Source organism: Penicillium waksmanii (assembly GCF_028829765.1).
Source record: "Penicillium waksmanii strain IBT 27052 chromosome Unknown utg000007l:1.0-4314555.0:1.0-4317578.0, whole genome shotgun sequence".
Classification (NCBI taxonomy): Eukaryota; Fungi; Ascomycota; class Eurotiomycetes; order Eurotiales; family Aspergillaceae; genus Penicillium; species Penicillium waksmanii.
Genome location: NW_026643253.1, coordinates 4,223,914 through 4,240,968, shown reverse-complemented (window position 1 = coordinate 4,240,968; position 17,055 = coordinate 4,223,914). Strand labels below are relative to the sequence as shown.

The 17,055-nt window shown below is 44.9% G+C and overlaps 4 protein-coding genes across 4 annotated transcripts; all 4 read left to right on the top strand.

The window, feature by feature from the left end:
• Positions 1-403: 403 nt before the first annotated feature.
• N7481_008421 (patatin-like phospholipase family protein) lies at positions 404-3,660 on the top strand (the record flags this gene model as incomplete). The annotated part of the gene is made up of 6 exons (XM_057267640.1): positions 404-1,403; positions 1,449-2,006; positions 2,066-2,481; positions 2,577-2,581; positions 2,635-2,661; positions 2,718-3,660. The coding sequence occupies 6 exons, from the start codon at positions 404-406 to the stop codon at positions 3,658-3,660; spliced, it is 2,949 nt and encodes a 982-aa protein (XP_057121841.1).
• Positions 3,661-5,042: 1,382 nt separating this feature from the next.
• On the top strand, positions 5,043-5,645 carry N7481_008420 (NADPH oxidase family protein; the record flags this gene model as incomplete). The annotated part of the gene is made up of 1 exon (XM_057267639.1): positions 5,043-5,645. The coding sequence occupies one exon, from the start codon at positions 5,043-5,045 to the stop codon at positions 5,643-5,645; it is 603 nt and encodes a 200-aa protein (XP_057121840.1).
• A 788-nt stretch (positions 5,646-6,433) lies between these two features.
• On the top strand, positions 6,434-7,075 carry N7481_008419 (uncharacterized protein; the record flags this gene model as incomplete). Its single annotated transcript, XM_057267638.1, has 2 exons — positions 6,434-6,789; positions 6,838-7,075. The coding sequence occupies 2 exons, from the start codon at positions 6,434-6,436 to the stop codon at positions 7,073-7,075; spliced, it is 594 nt and encodes a 197-aa protein (XP_057121839.1).
• Positions 7,076-11,991: 4,916 nt separating this feature from the next.
• On the top strand, positions 11,992-14,369 carry N7481_008418 (DUF3435 domain-containing protein; the record flags this gene model as incomplete). Its single annotated transcript, XM_057267637.1, has 5 exons — positions 11,992-12,449; positions 12,520-12,652; positions 13,095-13,165; positions 13,222-13,598; positions 13,672-14,369. The coding sequence occupies 5 exons, from the start codon at positions 11,992-11,994 to the stop codon at positions 14,367-14,369; spliced, it is 1,737 nt and encodes a 578-aa protein (XP_057121838.1).
• Positions 14,370-17,055: the final 2,686 nt, after the last annotated feature.

Below are 17,055 nucleotides of genomic sequence, written 5' to 3'. Positions count from 1 at the left end.
TTTACATGTCGCAGAGAAAACTAGCACTTGTAGGCCCTCAGGGTATATTCCATGGCCATAGCGAGTAAGAGTGATGCCTTTCGTGTTGGAAGAGGGCACCATTGTGATTGGATGCTAGACGCGTTGGAACCAACACTCGCAGGGGATCAAACCTGATGCCAACCCCGGCCTCCTCGACATTGCTCCACTTTGGTTTTAACTTGTATTTTGTATTTTTCAGGATGAGCTCCGTCTTGCTCTTACATACCGAGGCTCATGAAGGCTTCCAAAGACATGGCCTAGACCAGATGTCCGTTTCAAGACCCAAGATCTGAAACGGAACGAAGTTATTCTGTAGTCTGTTGTGTATAAATACTGAAAGTATCAACATCTGGCTAATCTAGAACTATAGAGCTTACTCGAAATGTATCAACAGAAGTCTATAGATTGGCTCGATCTTGGCATTCGCGATGACTCTCGGCCCGTTCTTTTTGACCACGGTCGGCTAGAGCAAATCGCTTCCGAGCTCCCTGGAGCGGGAAAACAAAACCCTTCTCTACGCGTGTTCCTGGGAAAAAGGCTTAAGGACAAAGCCCTCCAGCAGCTTTACCCTAGAAACAACGTGCGTAGGTACGATTCAAACGCCACTATTAAGCTGCGGTACGATATAGCTACTTGTGACTCCCATGTTCCTGTGCTATTTGCAGACAGCAAGATACCCCAGGCTACGGATCTATCTCCTCTCAAAAAGCTCCAGGTTGGCTCAGGATATCCGATTACTTGGCCGGGGGATTCTCGCCAACGGATCCTAACGCATATCTGGGGACGACTGATCTTTATGTTCGCTGAGATTGTATGCATTTTTTTGGACGACTTTGCCGAGTTATCTGGAGTAATTGGCTTTATAGAGGGATGCTTCAAGGCTTCCTTGGGCAATTGTTCTATTCGCATGACGTGTCCACGAATAATTGTCGTTTATAGTGCGACAGATGACAAGAAGCATGAGTTTCGTGGAAGAATTGATGAGAAGCTCAAGGACATCAAGCTTGAGACTTTCGTGAGTTTCAAGGTAGTATACATTGATGAGGACTTATCGGATATAGCGAGATACCAGCATCTGAGAGCCATTGTAGCTGAGGGCCTGAACGGTACGGTATCCCTGCTTGAAGGGAATCAATATAAAGCAAGCACTTTACAACTCGCTATATTGTTCCGCAAGGCCCTCAGGCACACAGTGACAGATGTTGACAATCTGTTTGACCTGGCCAGAGCAGTGCGAGAGGAAAGACCTGTTAGCCCCTATCTGGGGGAATATCTGTTTCGTTACTTCGATGCTGGCAAACAAGCTCGAATTCGACCGCGGGATCTCGCGTCATCTATTGCTTCTGCAGCCTTGATGGATCACTACGTTCCAGGAATGCTCAGTATGTACTTGCCTTAATCAGACGAAATAAACTAACACATACCAGGAATCGCCCCCGAAGATATCTTCAGAGATTTGTACGGATCTGCTGTAGATAAGGCCTGTGGCGAAGCAAGATCCCTTTGGCCACTACAATCTCCCAACGAACTCTTTGATCTCATTCAAAAATTCTTCGTTCATTTCTTTCATTATATGGGAAAAAATGCCTGTTCGTCGGTAGAGGTTCGCAAAGAGGAAATGATGGTACAAAGTGGGAGACTAAGTGGTCTGCGAAGTAACGAGATATGCTTGTATTGTCTTACTGCAGCTGCCCAACATGTCTTGGAGTGCGGTCACACTTTATGCGATCGTTGTGCTCAGCTCTTTGGTAAACCGAGTAATGGCTCGGACCATCAGTTTGTCGTTGAGCGCTGTCTGTGCTGCTTGTATCAAAGGGCTGTCATAATTGATGTTCAACCTCGGACTGCGAGTCCATCAATCCTCTCGATTGATGGCGGAGGCGTGAGAGGGGTAATTCCTCTGGAGTTCCTTATGCTTGTGGAGGAGCATCTCTATCCTTGCAAGATACAGGACGTCATTGACCTCGTAATTGGCACTAGCTCAGGTTACTCTTATGATAATATATTTGAAGAAAGGTACTCACGCTAATTCGAAATCGTTTAGGTGGCCTCATAATACTTGGACTATTTGTCATGTCATGGGATGTTGGGAAATGCTCACAGACGTTTGAAGACCTTGCTCGACGGATCTTCCGCGAACGCCGGCACTCTCCCCTCCTCCGCCTCCTCAGCCACATGCATGGCGAGACTCTTCTTGGGGAAACGGCACGCTGGATACAATGGCTTTTTCGCGATAGCTGCTACGATAGTCGAGCTTTTGATACAGCTCTCCGCGAGGTGTTCGGCGAGGATCGTCGTCTTTTTGGTAATAGTGGCACTGTCGCCAAAGGGATATTACGCTCAGGTCCAAAGGCCGGCGTTATCACCACCAGCATATCCAGGAAGACTGGTACTTTTGTGATTGGGAATTTTAACGTTATTCCTGATTCGGACATGCAATACGGTAATAAAATTTTCCTCGTAATTTTTCTTCTCTTAGCGCCCGGATGCTAAAACCGCCAAAAGATTTCTAGGTGATACGGCACAAGATTGCGAAAATGGAACCTACAGTATAGAAGGCGTAAGTTTTCGAGTCGCAAATAGTCCCTAGTACATAACTAAACAAAGGTCTAGAGCAAGAGCAACTGCGGCTGCCCCCTTGTGAGTAACAAATTCTTGCATTAGCGTCGACTGCGCGCGAACTCATTTGACGGCAGTTATTTTACACCTGTCGATCTACAAGGCATTGGCTCGTTTCAGGATGGGGGCCTAAAGTATAATTTTGCAGGGGAGATTGCCACCCAGGTCCGCGATCGCATCTGGTCACAAAGTACAGGATCGACAAGACTACTCTCTTTAGGGACCGGAACGGCTAACGACCCGGATGATCAAACTCCCTATTTCCGCAATATATTCCGAGACAGTTTTGTACGCCGGGGTTTCGATACGTGGATGTCCTCAATGGAGACAGAAAATGACTGGAGAAAGTTTAGAAATCAAGAGAGGGAAACATTCAAGCCTGAGTCCCGCAGACTGAACGTGCCGCTGGGAGATTTGCCTAGTGCTCTTGACGATGTAGGTAAGATAGATGAATATCGGAACAAAGTGATCACCCAACCCGGAAGTGCTCGGATGGCGCGTGACGCAGCTACGATGCTGCTTGTCTCCCGGCTCTACTTTGAGATAGGTTCTCTTCCCCATGACACTGCGACACCATTTTGGTGTCGCGGGACCTTGCGCTGCAGGGGTATGGCACGTGATATTACGAATGCCCTTGATAACCTGTACCCCGGCCAATTAGACCTTTTCTCGGATGCTGGGCTAATTGGCTCTTTTGTGGGTACAGGAGGCATCTGCTCTAGCTGTAGACATTTCAATCACCCAGTATCTTTTCTTGCCCGGCATATCGACCACGCGGTAGATCTCTACCTGCAAAGCAGCACAAAAAGCCGATGGAGGGTGGGCGGCTTCCCCACCACTGTCTCTACTCTTTCATTTCGCCAGAAGCTTGATGCACCCTTTGGACGAGATGATCACCATCTTCCCAAAAGAGTTTCTTGCAGCATCTGTGACGTAGGTGGCAGTTCAGGGCTCAATCGACGCCGGAAACGAGAATCGGTCATGTCGAAGTGGGGGGGAGCCGAAAAGGCCGCGTGTTGAGGGAGATGATCGTTAATGCACGTAATATATGCCAGGGCAGGCGTGGAGGCTAGGGCTCAAACAAGCCTGATTTACAAATTCTTAAATCCGATGCAATTCTGATTCTTAAAAACCTTCTCATCACTCTTTCTCTCGGCTGATACCTGTAATCTTCAAACGTCTTCAACATGAACAGAGCTTCTGAAGCTCGATATGATCGGTCTCCTTTTCCGAAGAGATCAAAGACCTTGCTGAGAAAAGCGAGAGAGATTGCGGAAGTCAGTGACGCTGATGTGTATTTGTTACTTGTTTACAGAAACGAGGCTTGGGAATACAAGTCATCAGCCGATCCCTCTTGGCCTCCAGCAGGAGGATCTCTGGTCAGTATTCACGACCTCACACTCGAAATATGCTAAGATGCACTAGGAAGAGCATTACTCAAAAGTGAACCGTATCCACAATGACCTGGAGCTACCGGGACCACATATCGACCATAAACGCCTAGAACAGCTTCAGAAGTACTGGACCAGAAGAACTGAGCTCTACGGGTCACAGCCTACAAAGCTCGATCCAGCCAATGTGAAACCCCAAGAGCAGCGAAGCAAACCTAAATGAAGCCAGGTGTATGTTCCGGTTTTGAACCTACCAATAATATCTTGCCATTGGAATTCTCAAATTGACAAATCTCTTGCGAAGTACATGTTCCGATTTTGAACCTACCGATAAGTAAATTCTTGCCATAAAATTCTTCGACTTGGGCTTGCAAATATTTCATCCAATCCTTGCTGTGAACATGTTGCTCTTTGGCTCGAAGCTCGTCTCGTCCCCGTCAACATTTATATGATCACTCTTGCAATACTTTTTATTATCTATCTATCATGTCGAACTTTTGTCTTCTTCCGTTATATGCTGCTCTCTTGCCCTATTGCTTCAGATATCCGCGCGTTCTTTCTCAATCATGTGGTCTACGCGCGATCCTACGGCCGGCTCCTTGGGCTTCGCAGTGTCTCACGATTTCATTTGCTTCTCACTTCTCTCTATATTATCAGCACTGCTGTCTGCAATGTTATATACGTTGAATCTCTTGAATCGGCTAGTAACAGAGCCGCGCGTTTATGTCTTATCAACTTGACTCCTACATTCCTCGCCAATCATGAATTTGGTGCTCGTGTGTTTGGCATTAGTCTACAGACTTATAGCTTCATCCATCGTTCGTTTGCTCTTGTCTCTTTTCTTGAGGCGATTGTGCATGTGACTATCACGATTTGCATTAAATCTGTTTCGCTATCCGATGCTTCCCAATTCTACGGAGTTTTGGTATGTGTCCGTCTGCTTCAATTGTATATGTATTTCTGTTAATGATTGGCCGGTGGATTTAGTCAGCGAGTCTACTTGCAGCTTTAATGCTTCTTCCTCTCGTCAAGAGACGAGTCTACGAATTGTTTCTCAGTACGCATATCGCTGGCTCTGTTACCATCATCTATACAATCTGGCAGCATACTAGACACGGGTCTGGAAAACTTTGGGCATTCCCAGTTGTATTCATTGCTGTATTTGCCCTCTCTGCAATTGCTCGTCTGCTCCGAATCATATTCCGTAACATAGTGATTGGCAAAGATGCAGTTCGCCTAACTTTATCACCACAAAAAGGGGATGTTGCCTGTTTGACCCTTACGCTTCCAAGACCATGGGTCGTTTGTGCAGGTGAGCGTGTCAATATAGGAGTACCCTACGTTGGCATATTCTACATATTTCAGAGCCATCCTTTCATGATCACCTGGTGGGAAAACGATACAAGAGGCCGAGCAACCTCCATCTCGATTCTTTGCCGGCCACGGTCTGGCTTCACAAGGAGACTTGTGGAACGCGTCGAGCCGAATAGGGAATGTGGTGCGTGGGTCGACGGGCCATTTGGTCCTTCATCTATCAATATGGCATCCTCCAATTCTGTTATCGACTTTGGTCATGTCTTGATGGTATCCACAGGTATCGGTATCGCCGCTTAGATTCTATATATCAAAGAAATCCTGGACGGTCATCATCAAGGCAGAGTTCGTACACGAAAGATTTCTCTTGTGTGGCAAGTTGATCAAGCAGAGGATTGGGAAAGCGCACGCAACTGGCTTCAAGCTCTAGTCGAACAAGACAATGGATACGTAAGCTATGAGTAAGCTTGGAAGTTGATTGTTACTAGGCTGACAACCTAGATGCTCTCCGTCACCGTATTCGACCAGCTACACTCAGCATCCGAAGATCGATGCATTGGTCGGAATGGTAAGATTTATATTCATAGCGGGGTTGTCGATTGGGAGGAACGACTTGACGCAGAGATTGCGGACCAAATTGGGATGCTACTTGTGACAGGTAACTATTACCGTATCATCTTGCAGGAACCGAGTCGCTGACATTTTTAGTCTCTGCGCGAGCTCAGGTGCGTCACAAAATCAGGGACTTGGTGCGAAAGAGGGTTGCTCTGGGTGTCGAGCTATTCGAGCAAGAGTTTCAGCCCTGGGGTCAATCCACTGGTTTACGAGCCTATCTCAGACCGTAGGAATAGGGCCTGCGTCCTGAGGCGAGACATGGAGTTTGGAATGTGGGAAAGTAAAGGTGGCAGTCTTGGTTTGTCTCGATCCTTTTTTGTGAATTGAAATGCGTCGATTTTTATTCTATGTGGAGCGTCTGGAATCGGTTAGTAGAAAATAGGAGTCCTATTATCTATATAAAGTCGCTTGTAACCCCGGTAGAAAATTTTCTTCGTGCTATATTCTACTTTGAATTTAATTAAATCTCTACAATGTCGAACTCTGTTCCCAACATTCAGCATGGCCAATTCGAAACACGCTATGTCCAAATGGTTGTTCAGTCCGACGAAATAACATGGGAAATTAACGCCCTTGCAAGTGCTTCACATTGGATTTTGCTAGCGGGCTATCTGGTGGTACCGGGGACATTCACTTCATTGAAGAAGTCCGAGGATTTCGGGAAGACTTTGAAAGGCAGTGCGGCAGGAAACGCTGTCCTCAATGCTATACAGAATCCCCCGCTACTCACAACAGCCTGTTTCCTCTTCGTTATTGGGCTATGTATTATGATCTTTCTGGGATGGAAGTTCAGAGAGAACTATATCTGGCTAATGAATAGACTTCTAATGTGAGTTACTTTGCGTCGCAGACCAGATATATCTTATGACAAAACCAGACCAACTCTTCTCAACGCACTGGCCGGTCTATTGACTACCATCATAAACATCTGTACAGCAAATGGAGGAGATGTTTCTATTATGGCACTTTTGACTATTCTTGCCTCAAGCATCTCGGTCCTAATCTCGATCATACTGGCAGTATTCTGTTTCCGAAGATTGCAGGTCATAAAAAGGGACCACTATGCAGAGTTGAGATTACATAATATGTCCATTAGCTCGGGGGTGAATGGTTGAATCAGGGTAACATACTCGGTATTGGGCTTTGGGGTATTTTTGAAACGGGCCCTTCGCCCCATATGCGCCAGAAATGGAACAGGGCCCTGGATAAACCTTCTGTATAATATCAGGCTTTCCTTCAATCAACCAAATTTTGTGTGCTTTTTCTATCTGTGAAAATCAATTGAATTGAGAGATGTCATCGCATAAGAAGCGCCATACCATTCTGCCTTCACAGCTCTGGGGAGACAAAGGTAGTCACTCAGACACCCATACGGTATCTCAGGACGTGCCAGGCGGCGACGGGAAAACCATACCCCAGGGAAGTAGACTACACCTACAAACCCCTGATAATTTTCCTAGACAGGAAATCACAAAGTCCCAGCCGAATAAACAGAGTACTCGGTTTCCAGTAAAGGCTAAGCCTTTAGTATCCGAATCGCCGTCCAAAGAAAAGCCAAAATATCAATACCATAGGTCTTATATTGTTGACTAAGCTGGAAAGGGTGTCATATCATTGAAAGATGTGGAGGGGTTCCCGGTATATCTTATGAGGGAGCTTTCGGGGCCCGCACCACGGAGCGTTAAGTTTAGCCAGCCCGTTATCCACAAAAACCTGGTTTCGCTCGTGGACGCCTTCTCCTCTCGACAAAAAACATTTCTAGTTTACAGTTACGAGCATCTTACGGTATCCCTGGGATGCGCAGCTGGAGCTGTTCAATTTAGCGAAGCGGACATTGCAACAATATACAAAGAACTTCTAGAAGGTCTCGTCTATCTTCATGAAGTCCTGGGCGTTGTATATGGATCTTTAGACTGCAGTAACATCATCTTGACTTCCTTAGGAGAGGTAAAAATTGGTAAGAATCATTGCGAACTCTATCCCTGTAATCTAGCTGAGCTGATTCGGCCTAGCAAATATCGGAGACAGCATCGTGGGCGCAAAACAGCCGGAAACCGCTCAGCGTGATGTTAAAGCCATTAGCCTTATTGTAAGCGCGCTCGCAGACACGAAATTTATGATTGATGAAATGGTGTCTTTTTCTTCTGCTTCAGAGCAATTATCACCAAATGCGCAATCTTTTGTTCAACAATCCGAGGACCATCCGGCTTCAGAACTACTTAAGGTAATTCAAGACTTTATATTGATGTAGCATATATCTTTACTGATTTATCTGCGAAGTATGAATTTCTTCAGTTGTCAAACCCTGGTAGATCATAGAGCCTCAAGAGACACTACTTTGAAACGTTCCCAATAGGCATTCGAATTAGTGGTCGAGCTGAGCCAATTCAATCTTAATTACTGGTTCGTGAAAATCCCTTTGTATCATATCATCCTGAGAGGGCTGCCAAATTGTATAAAGGCACTATACGCAGTTATTGAACAATTTCCTGTTTGTAAAAATAAACAGTGCATACAGTAATGATACTATTCCAGAGCAAGAATATTAGAATATAGTCTCGAGACTTTATTTAGTGTAAGTGATATTGCAACTCACGGCGTAAGGGAAGCCATTCTTCCAACTCAAGGTGGCAGCATCCTGGGTGGATACTGACCATTCTGGTCGACCAACGGATTGGTCGTGCGCCGACTACCAATAGAGAATCGATCATACACGGTTGTAGGGTCAAAATCGGCACAGGGTCAAAACCGGTGCAGGGCCAAAACCAGAGCAGGGTCAAAAATCGGAGCAGGAGCAGTCTCACGGCAAAGCTTTTTAATTGGATTACCTCCTTTACTCTTTTTTTGTTTAATTGAGTTGCTTAGTTCACAATTCATCTTTTCGCTCAACTATTTGAGCAGAATCTACCTTCTGATAGCCATGTTACCAACCTCAATTTACAATATTGACACCGACACCCCGGGATCCGACATTCTTGGCTTAGATTACGGCGCCCATACCCCAGGTCCTGTGAATGTTTGCGTTCTCGGTCATCCCAGAAAGGATTCAACGAATGTTTTCAGGAGCCCAATATGTGGTATTTGCTGCCGGCCAATCGAGCCTGCGGACTCCGAAAAGAACTCGTGGAAGAGTTACTTCCGACAGCTGCTCTCTACTACACCAGTTCATGCGCGTGTTTTCTCATGTAGGGAATATGTACATTCTTGCTGCTGGGAGGTCGCTATCTGCGCACTCAACTGTCCTCGAAATGCTACCCTACCGATGCCACTGGTATCCAAATTTATCCATCACCTTACAATGCTACCATGTGAGAAAACACCATTTGACTGCGAGACCGATGAGGTAGACCATGAACTATTGTCAGAAGCAGATTATTACAGTAAGTCCGATAAGGCACCCGACTATACCTCTATATTCGCTCTATTGCTGTTTAACGGCTTCTATGACTGGCTCGAACAAAGTTCAAAGGCTCTTTCCATAGCTGAGGTGAAAAAGATGGACCCATTTTTGGCTTATTGCTTATGTAAAGCAATCCCGCATTCTCTTTCTTCACACGGAGATATGAATGTTCGGCCACAATTACAAAACATTATGAGGCGCCTTATGTTCTTCGATAAAGCATGCTTCCCAAAAACGTACAATCTTTAAGTTGTATGGCAAAATGTGATGGCTATACAAAAAACAATGACAAGAAAATACCCCACTCTCTGCCCACAGAGTTGCCGTCAATTGGTACATCCGTCGTGGAAAATTCTCAAATGTTGGATCCCAATAAAGAGCTGTCATTACCTTAAATTTGTATTTGGTAAAGGCTGGTACAAAAATATTCGCAATCAATCCACGGCAGTTACTCTGATAGCGTTTGGCCATGAGAAGAGGTGTCCAGGGCGTCCGATACATTCTTATTCTTATTCCGTGGATGTGAAAGTCCATAGTCTCAGGGGCTTACGTTTCCTGTAAGGGAAATCTGGTGGTATAACAGCTCTCAAATTTAAGGATGGACGAGAGTGGTCCAGATGGTATGGTGAAATTGAGCGAGGAGCTAAAGATGAAAAACTTGAGTGGGACGAATGCGAAAAGGAATTCATTTTACTCTACGATGTGGGTCACTTCCTAATCACCATTCTGCCCATCTTGACTGACATGAGCAGATGATGCATCATAGAATATCAGGATTCACACCATCGTGATGTGCTTGTCAGTCGAAATGACTAACGTGGCCTTCGTGAGCGAACTTATAATTGCGTATTTTCCACCTACCTGCAATCTTTGCAAGTACTCTACAATTCAGTGTATTGATCCTTCAAGTTTTTATTTGTCTTATTGTATCTCGTTTATATCGTATCCCTAGATCTCATGACCCTCTTTAAATAGGCTTTTAATTTTGCCAAGTTCTCTCTTGGCTCTCAGAAAATTGTACATAACGTAAATAATATATTTTTATTCTTCTTGTATTATCAGATCGTCGAATTAATAAATAGAACTGCGAAGCAGCCAAAATCGGGGTTTATTAGTCGAGAAAATTAATATTTCTGCTGGATCTCGAGTTCAGATCTCTAACCATTATTTCACTACAGTATCTTTGCTATGCTGAAGATTCTCAAGTAGAGTAAATAATAATGAATGCACGAAGAGGACCGGTTTGAAAATTATAGAAACCAATATCGACGTGTGTATCAATTATGATACATACGTCAGTCCCAGTCATCATGAGAGATTTTCTCATCATGTTCCCGTTTTGTGTTAATTCTGTTCCAATCTCGTGTTAGGAGCCATCTTTGGGGTTTGTTCCATTTTCGTGTATTGTTCCAATTTTGTCTCCAAGTCGTGTTTGGGATTTTATTCTGGGCGTTTATAAGAGCGGTTATCTCAGCAGAATCTAACTTCAAAGGGCCTTCCTTCGGTCGAGGCATGACTAGTTACCCAACTTTCGAACATATCCTTCGAGCCCAGATTACTGCCAAATATTTCGATCTCTCACATCAATCAAAATCCCTAGAGGGCTTTGAAGCAGAGTGAGAAAATGGGTAAAAATCTACGTATCCTATTTCGTGGGTCAACCAAAAGTTGTTTGATATTTGTTGATAGATCTAACTTCGTCATTCTAGCATGGAGACGTGAAGCCAGCGACAAAGGTCGCATGCGAAGACCTAAACGATATCCTCTTTCAGAAAAATTTCAATCGAGCATTGATAAAGAAATATTCCACCTGGATTGGTCTTTGAAACCAGGATGGAGTTGTGAAAGGATCGGGGGCGTTTTCGATTCGACTCTACTTTTTAGCAAAGGAGACAAAAAGTGGACTCGAGGCACCTTGGCCAGGAAAAGGGATGATGAGCTTCGGCAAAGCCAAATGCAAAGTAGGAAGGATGCTTTTAGCATATTCGGAAAACCTACTGGGAACCCCTGGTGAATTCGGATTCTCTATCATGGTTATGCACCGTATAAGATTTATTTGCGATGTATGGACATCTATTAAGTTTTTTCGCTATTGTTATTAAGAATTTCGTTTTTCTTTCAATATCGAAAATTTTCATTCCAAACAGAGCATAAGACCTGATACAGTCGTTCTCGAAATCGGCTTGACCGATGCACACAGAGTAACTCCTTCTTGGGCCCATCACCAAGGCCTTGGCGTAGATTAGTTATTGGACGAATAGGGAGACATCTGACTTAACTCTAAATCCTTTGGCATATATTACTGGGGAGTATTAACAGACTGGAGAGTGTGCGCAGACCGGCTCCATGCCACCGAACATGGATTATCCACAAGGGCGCCATGGCAGCGCAAATGAGTCGTCGCGAGCAGCTACTGAAACCCTATAAGTTGCAGTCGTGCCGATGGAGTGCATTCACCCTCCACTTACCTCGTTTGTCTAACCGCTCCCTGAGCGCCTGCACTTATTCCCCATTCGATACAAACAGCGGCTGCCTTTTTTAGCACTGGGATTCGCATAATAGCCAGAGCCGAAGTCCATCGTAATTATTTTCATTCTTTTATTTCTGTGTTCACTCAGCTCACAAAAACAGATGGCAACGAACCGAGACCACGATTACAACGAGAGCGCAGGTTCCGGATCATCTCAAACAGAATCAGACACTAGTAGCTCTGACTGGGAAAGTGTCTTCATCAACCCAGATCCCTCTACAGCGCGCTATTGCAGAAAAAGCTCTCGTGCTATTCAGGTTGACAATGGGACACGCAAGCGTCCTGCAGAATCCATTTCTAGCAGCGACTCCGACAATGATGTAGCCCCTAAAACTTTGCATAAAAGAGCGAAATATCGAGTTGCTAAATCTCAAAACAATCCGACCAAGCTTCAAAAGGGGGCTAATATCATGGAGAACATCTTGAGCTCCAATGAGTCCGATGGGCTCGACAGCGAGGACAGCTCTGAGACTGATCCCGATATTGATACAGACGATACGGTCTCTGAAAGTGAGGATGATGGCTATGCCGACACAACCAAGGAGAATGTAGCGGGGATGTGCGATCTTTGGGAAAGGCATGTGGAAACGCAATCAATCATGAAATTCACCCAGCTGACGCCTAAACAGATTTTGTCGGAAGCAGAATAAGAAAGGCGGGATTGGCATCCACTCCCAGTGGGCAAATCCAAATAACGCTCTGAAAGCAGCTGGTAAAACTGAATTCACACGGTTTTTGCGCTGGCGCCTAAAAGTCCGCGCGGTAAGAACGGCAGACAGGCGAAAGGAGTCAAAAAGGCTAGTACCCTGGACACCAATTGGAAGAACTTTCTTCGACATTACGAGAAAGTCAACAAAGAACCAATGGATGGGAGCCTGGGTCGGAGGATGAGAAAGGTTTTAAATCTGCCCGTATCTCTTTTCATGATGATATTAATTTGTTCTTGTACAGAGTATTCGGAGAATTGTCCTACGTGCAGGACTGGATACCGAAGAGAAAGAAAAGACGCCGATGTATATCGAGGACTTGGTTCCTCTCCAGGAAACAGTGCTCCGAACTATGGAAAAAAGGTTTTATACTGGATTGCAGAGAATGCAGCAGTGTCTGTACAATCTGATGGCTTGCTTTACTGTGAATCGAATCAACGCCATGCGAAATTTGCAATACAAGCATATACTCTGCTTAATTCAACGTGATCCTAAAGGGGGGTCCGCCGCGGATCTTGCTGGAGTTTACTTACAAGTTCACGAAGAAATACCTAAAAATCACACAAGGGTATAGCTCATCTACAATTTTCATTATTGAGACTGGCGTTGTAACTTTTCTTCTAGAAATACTTTCCTAATTCCCGAGATCATATATGACCCATCATTGATGTTAAGTCCGCATACCTTCTTGCTAGGTATGTTGTTCTACGACGACGCCTTCCGAGCACCTGGGATTCGCTCCATGGGCGATCTGAGGCGTCTCTTCTTGGAGGGTGATCGGCAGCAGATGGAGATACCACTCAAGCCTGAAAAGTCTGAGAATTATGTGTTCTGCAAGATTGAAGGGATCAAAGGCATTATAAAATGCCATCGTGATCAACCTATCTCGAAAAGTTCACTATCCAGCCAATTTCAAACGTTCGGAGAAATCACTGGTTTCAAATGGAGCCTATTCACATATCGCTTCAGATACGGCGGCGGCACTATCTTGAACGAAAGTGGTAAGTTTTCTCATACCTGACATTTAGGATGAAGGTCAGCACGGCATCGATGTTCAAAGACTGACTTTCGTAGGGCTTGTCAGTGACGCACAACAAAACTTGATCATGAAACATACCGACATTCGGACTTTCCTCAATCACTACCTGCCACGGCGTATTGGCACGGACATGCAGTCTTTAATGCGGGGCTTGGAGCCTGACTCCGCAATTATGCGTGCGGTCACTAGGATGGGAAGGTGGTTAGACACGCGGAGACCTCGTGAGCTCACCGATGAGCAGAAGGCAAGCGTCGAGGAGGATCCGGAGCTCAAGGAAGCAATTGAAAAACGAGATATATTTTCCGAAAAGCTTCATCGAGGCAAGAAAAAGAGTACAACTCAGCTCCAAAGGCTTGACCAGTTTAAAAGGAAGGTCACAAATACGCGTAACAGACTAATTTACGACCTCCGGAAGCGTGTGCGGGAAGAATTTGATAGCCAACAGGCTGTCATTGACATCGAAAGGCAACTCGCTGGAAGTGCACTCTATGAACAAGAAACAAAAGAGATACTTCTTACGGAAGAACATATGCTCCCCAAGCAAATCTTTCTGCTGGAAAAATTGACAACCTGGCCGACGACTCTATCTGTGGAGGCAGAGTGGACACGTCGAAACGAGGCTGTTGAGGCTGTTCGGATGTATTGCGATGTTCTCGAAGGGGGGGCCACGCCGAGGTCGACGATATACGAAACAAGCGATTTCTACAAGGAATCATACAAGTATGCGCAATGATTCGCCCCGTACTGTCACCGGAGCACCCTCTTTGTCAACAGAGGAAAGAACATCGAGAGGAGAAGCCCCAACGAGAGATGATACGAAACCATTTGAATGCTTTCAATGCTACGGAATGAAACACTACTCTCGCCATAAGCATCTTCTGCGTCATTTTAGAGGCTCACACTTGAATGACCGTCAATGCAATCAGTGCAATGAGGCTGTTGAACATGAAATGGGCCTGCGCCGACATATGCAAGATAATCACGGATTGAAAGCCTAGTTAAGTTCTGTTTTAGTCAGAAACCATTGCTTTTATCTCACCGAAGCTGTTCAAAGGCAACAAAGGAGAGCTTTTCACTAGCCGACTAGTGATTATTGGAAGTGTATCTTACAGTGCATACCAATTTGATCAAAACAATATCTGGGGGCGTCTATTTGTATCTTTCTTTGCTAGTGTACATTTAAACAATCTAAATAATCACCATCATTTGCCTTCAATCTATCAAATAAATCATACACAAACGCCATGCTCATCTAACTAATATTTCAGAGTTCGCGTCGCTATAGAGACACGGCTTTGATAAAGTTTCTCGGGAAAGCACCCAGTCGGTTATGCGTTTGCGTGAGCGCTTGGCCGATAGTAACCTACCACGGACGGAGTCTTTGCTTAGCCCATTCATTTGTGTCAGCTGATCTTGGCTTTGAGAAGAAATTTTTTGTTGAAATGGGACAACCACTATGTCCAGATATATAGTAGTAGCTTATAGGAGACTCTGGATGTAATCTTATTGCAGTTGAATTAGAATCTATCCAATGACGCTTGATACGGTAGCAAATTATAATTGCTCGAGAATTTTTTTCTGAACTAACACTTGTAATTGAATCGGCCGCGTGCGAAGTGCTTTGGCCTACTCAACGCGCTATGACCATTGGTACTAAGCTCTTTAAAATAAGCCAAACTGGCACTGAATTAGGTACCGAATTAGGCAGTAAAGCCAACTCCGCTCTCTCCTCAACCTGAGCAGCGAGCCTCAAGTTCGATAAGCTTCATCAACACTCACTCATTGAAATACATTCTTCGTTACTGACTAGAGGAATCTGCATCTGAAAATGGAGGGCTTATCCGAAAGAAATAGTTCCCAAGACGCTATTGCCCAAAGTCGGCTTCAGCGCGACTTCCTTCATACAAGCACCTCTATCATGAAGAAACCGAAACTGCTTAAGAATAATATCAGGAAGCTTGACATATATATGAGGAACAGTTTCCTTGAGATCAAATTTCAAATTGAAAGCATCTCGCCCTTGGTGAAAGCGATATCAGAATTGAAAGTGCTCAACGTAATTTGCAGCACGAGAGAATCGATATGAACTTTCGCGACGCTGACGGCCGAACGTGTATGTTTTCCGCCGTGAAATGTCCACAGACTAATTCATTGAGGACACTGATAAGCCACGGCGCTCATATTGACCAGAAAGATAATGATGGCCGTACTTCGTTATCTTTTGCGGCAGAGCCTGGGCAACTCGACCATGTAAAAGTTCTGGTCGACTCCGACGTGGCGATCAACTCGACTGATTTAAAAGGCTGGAGGGGCGGTCTCAAGCCGCCGTGGCGAAACAATAAGATATTTGCTTTCGATTAAGAATATCGATAATGAACACCGAGATTTGACCGGTCGAACTCCATTGGTTTTTGCTGCAGAAGCTGGGGATATCAGAATCATAAGATACTTGATCGATGCGAAATCGAAGGGCAGAAAGATCTTTCATGTTGAACGTGACCTTCTGATCTGATCAATCTTTCAACGAGACATCCTAACAGCCCAGCTGTTACTGGGGTTTGATGAGAGCCTAGCCAATCACCGGGTCAAAGGGCGAACACCACTATCCATGGCCGCAGAACTTGATCATATTGAGATGACCAGACTTCTCGTCGATGCAGGGGCATATTTGGATGCATTTGATGAAATACGGTGGCCTTCGCTGTGTGAGTGGCTATTCGAAACTTTTCTCTCACATGAATATATATTGCTGGAAATTGAGAATTTCTCTGCTGAAAATCCACCAACAAAACCCCTCTGATGTTGCTTGCTGCATAGTTTCAGCGTGTTGAAATCTTGCAGGTATTTATCAATGGAGGAGCAGATGTGAATTCGGTTGAGGCGGTTGGTCGAACGGCACTGGCATGCTCCGTTGAAATGAGAAACAACATTGCTGTCGGAATCTTATTGGGAGCCCCAGGGATTTGCGTAGACTCTCGGGATGCGGAGAGCCGAACCACTCTCATGATTGCAGCCATTATTATCGAAGCCACTATCAGCGAGTAGTTACTCGAGTCAAAAGCTGGGGAAAATGCGGAGAATGAGCATAAGTTGACACCACTTTTCTTGGCTGTTGCGAATTCTCACGCAGAAGCAGTGAAGACCATACTCGATCAACTTTCGATTTGACACCAATATTGGGGCATTATAGAGCCTCTTCATCACTTGATTTGATTTGCAGCTGAGAAATAATTCCCGAGATATATATATCAAGCACGAGGATGACTTTCAGCCTGGTCCCCTCGCTGTATATATAGCCTTATGTATTCGCTGAAATCGGTAAGAGTAATCATTCATCTGAACTTTAACAGTTAATACTATCCACCGTTCTTAGGATTTTCTTTCTCGCTGAACGGAAGCTGCCATGAGATTAAAGAATA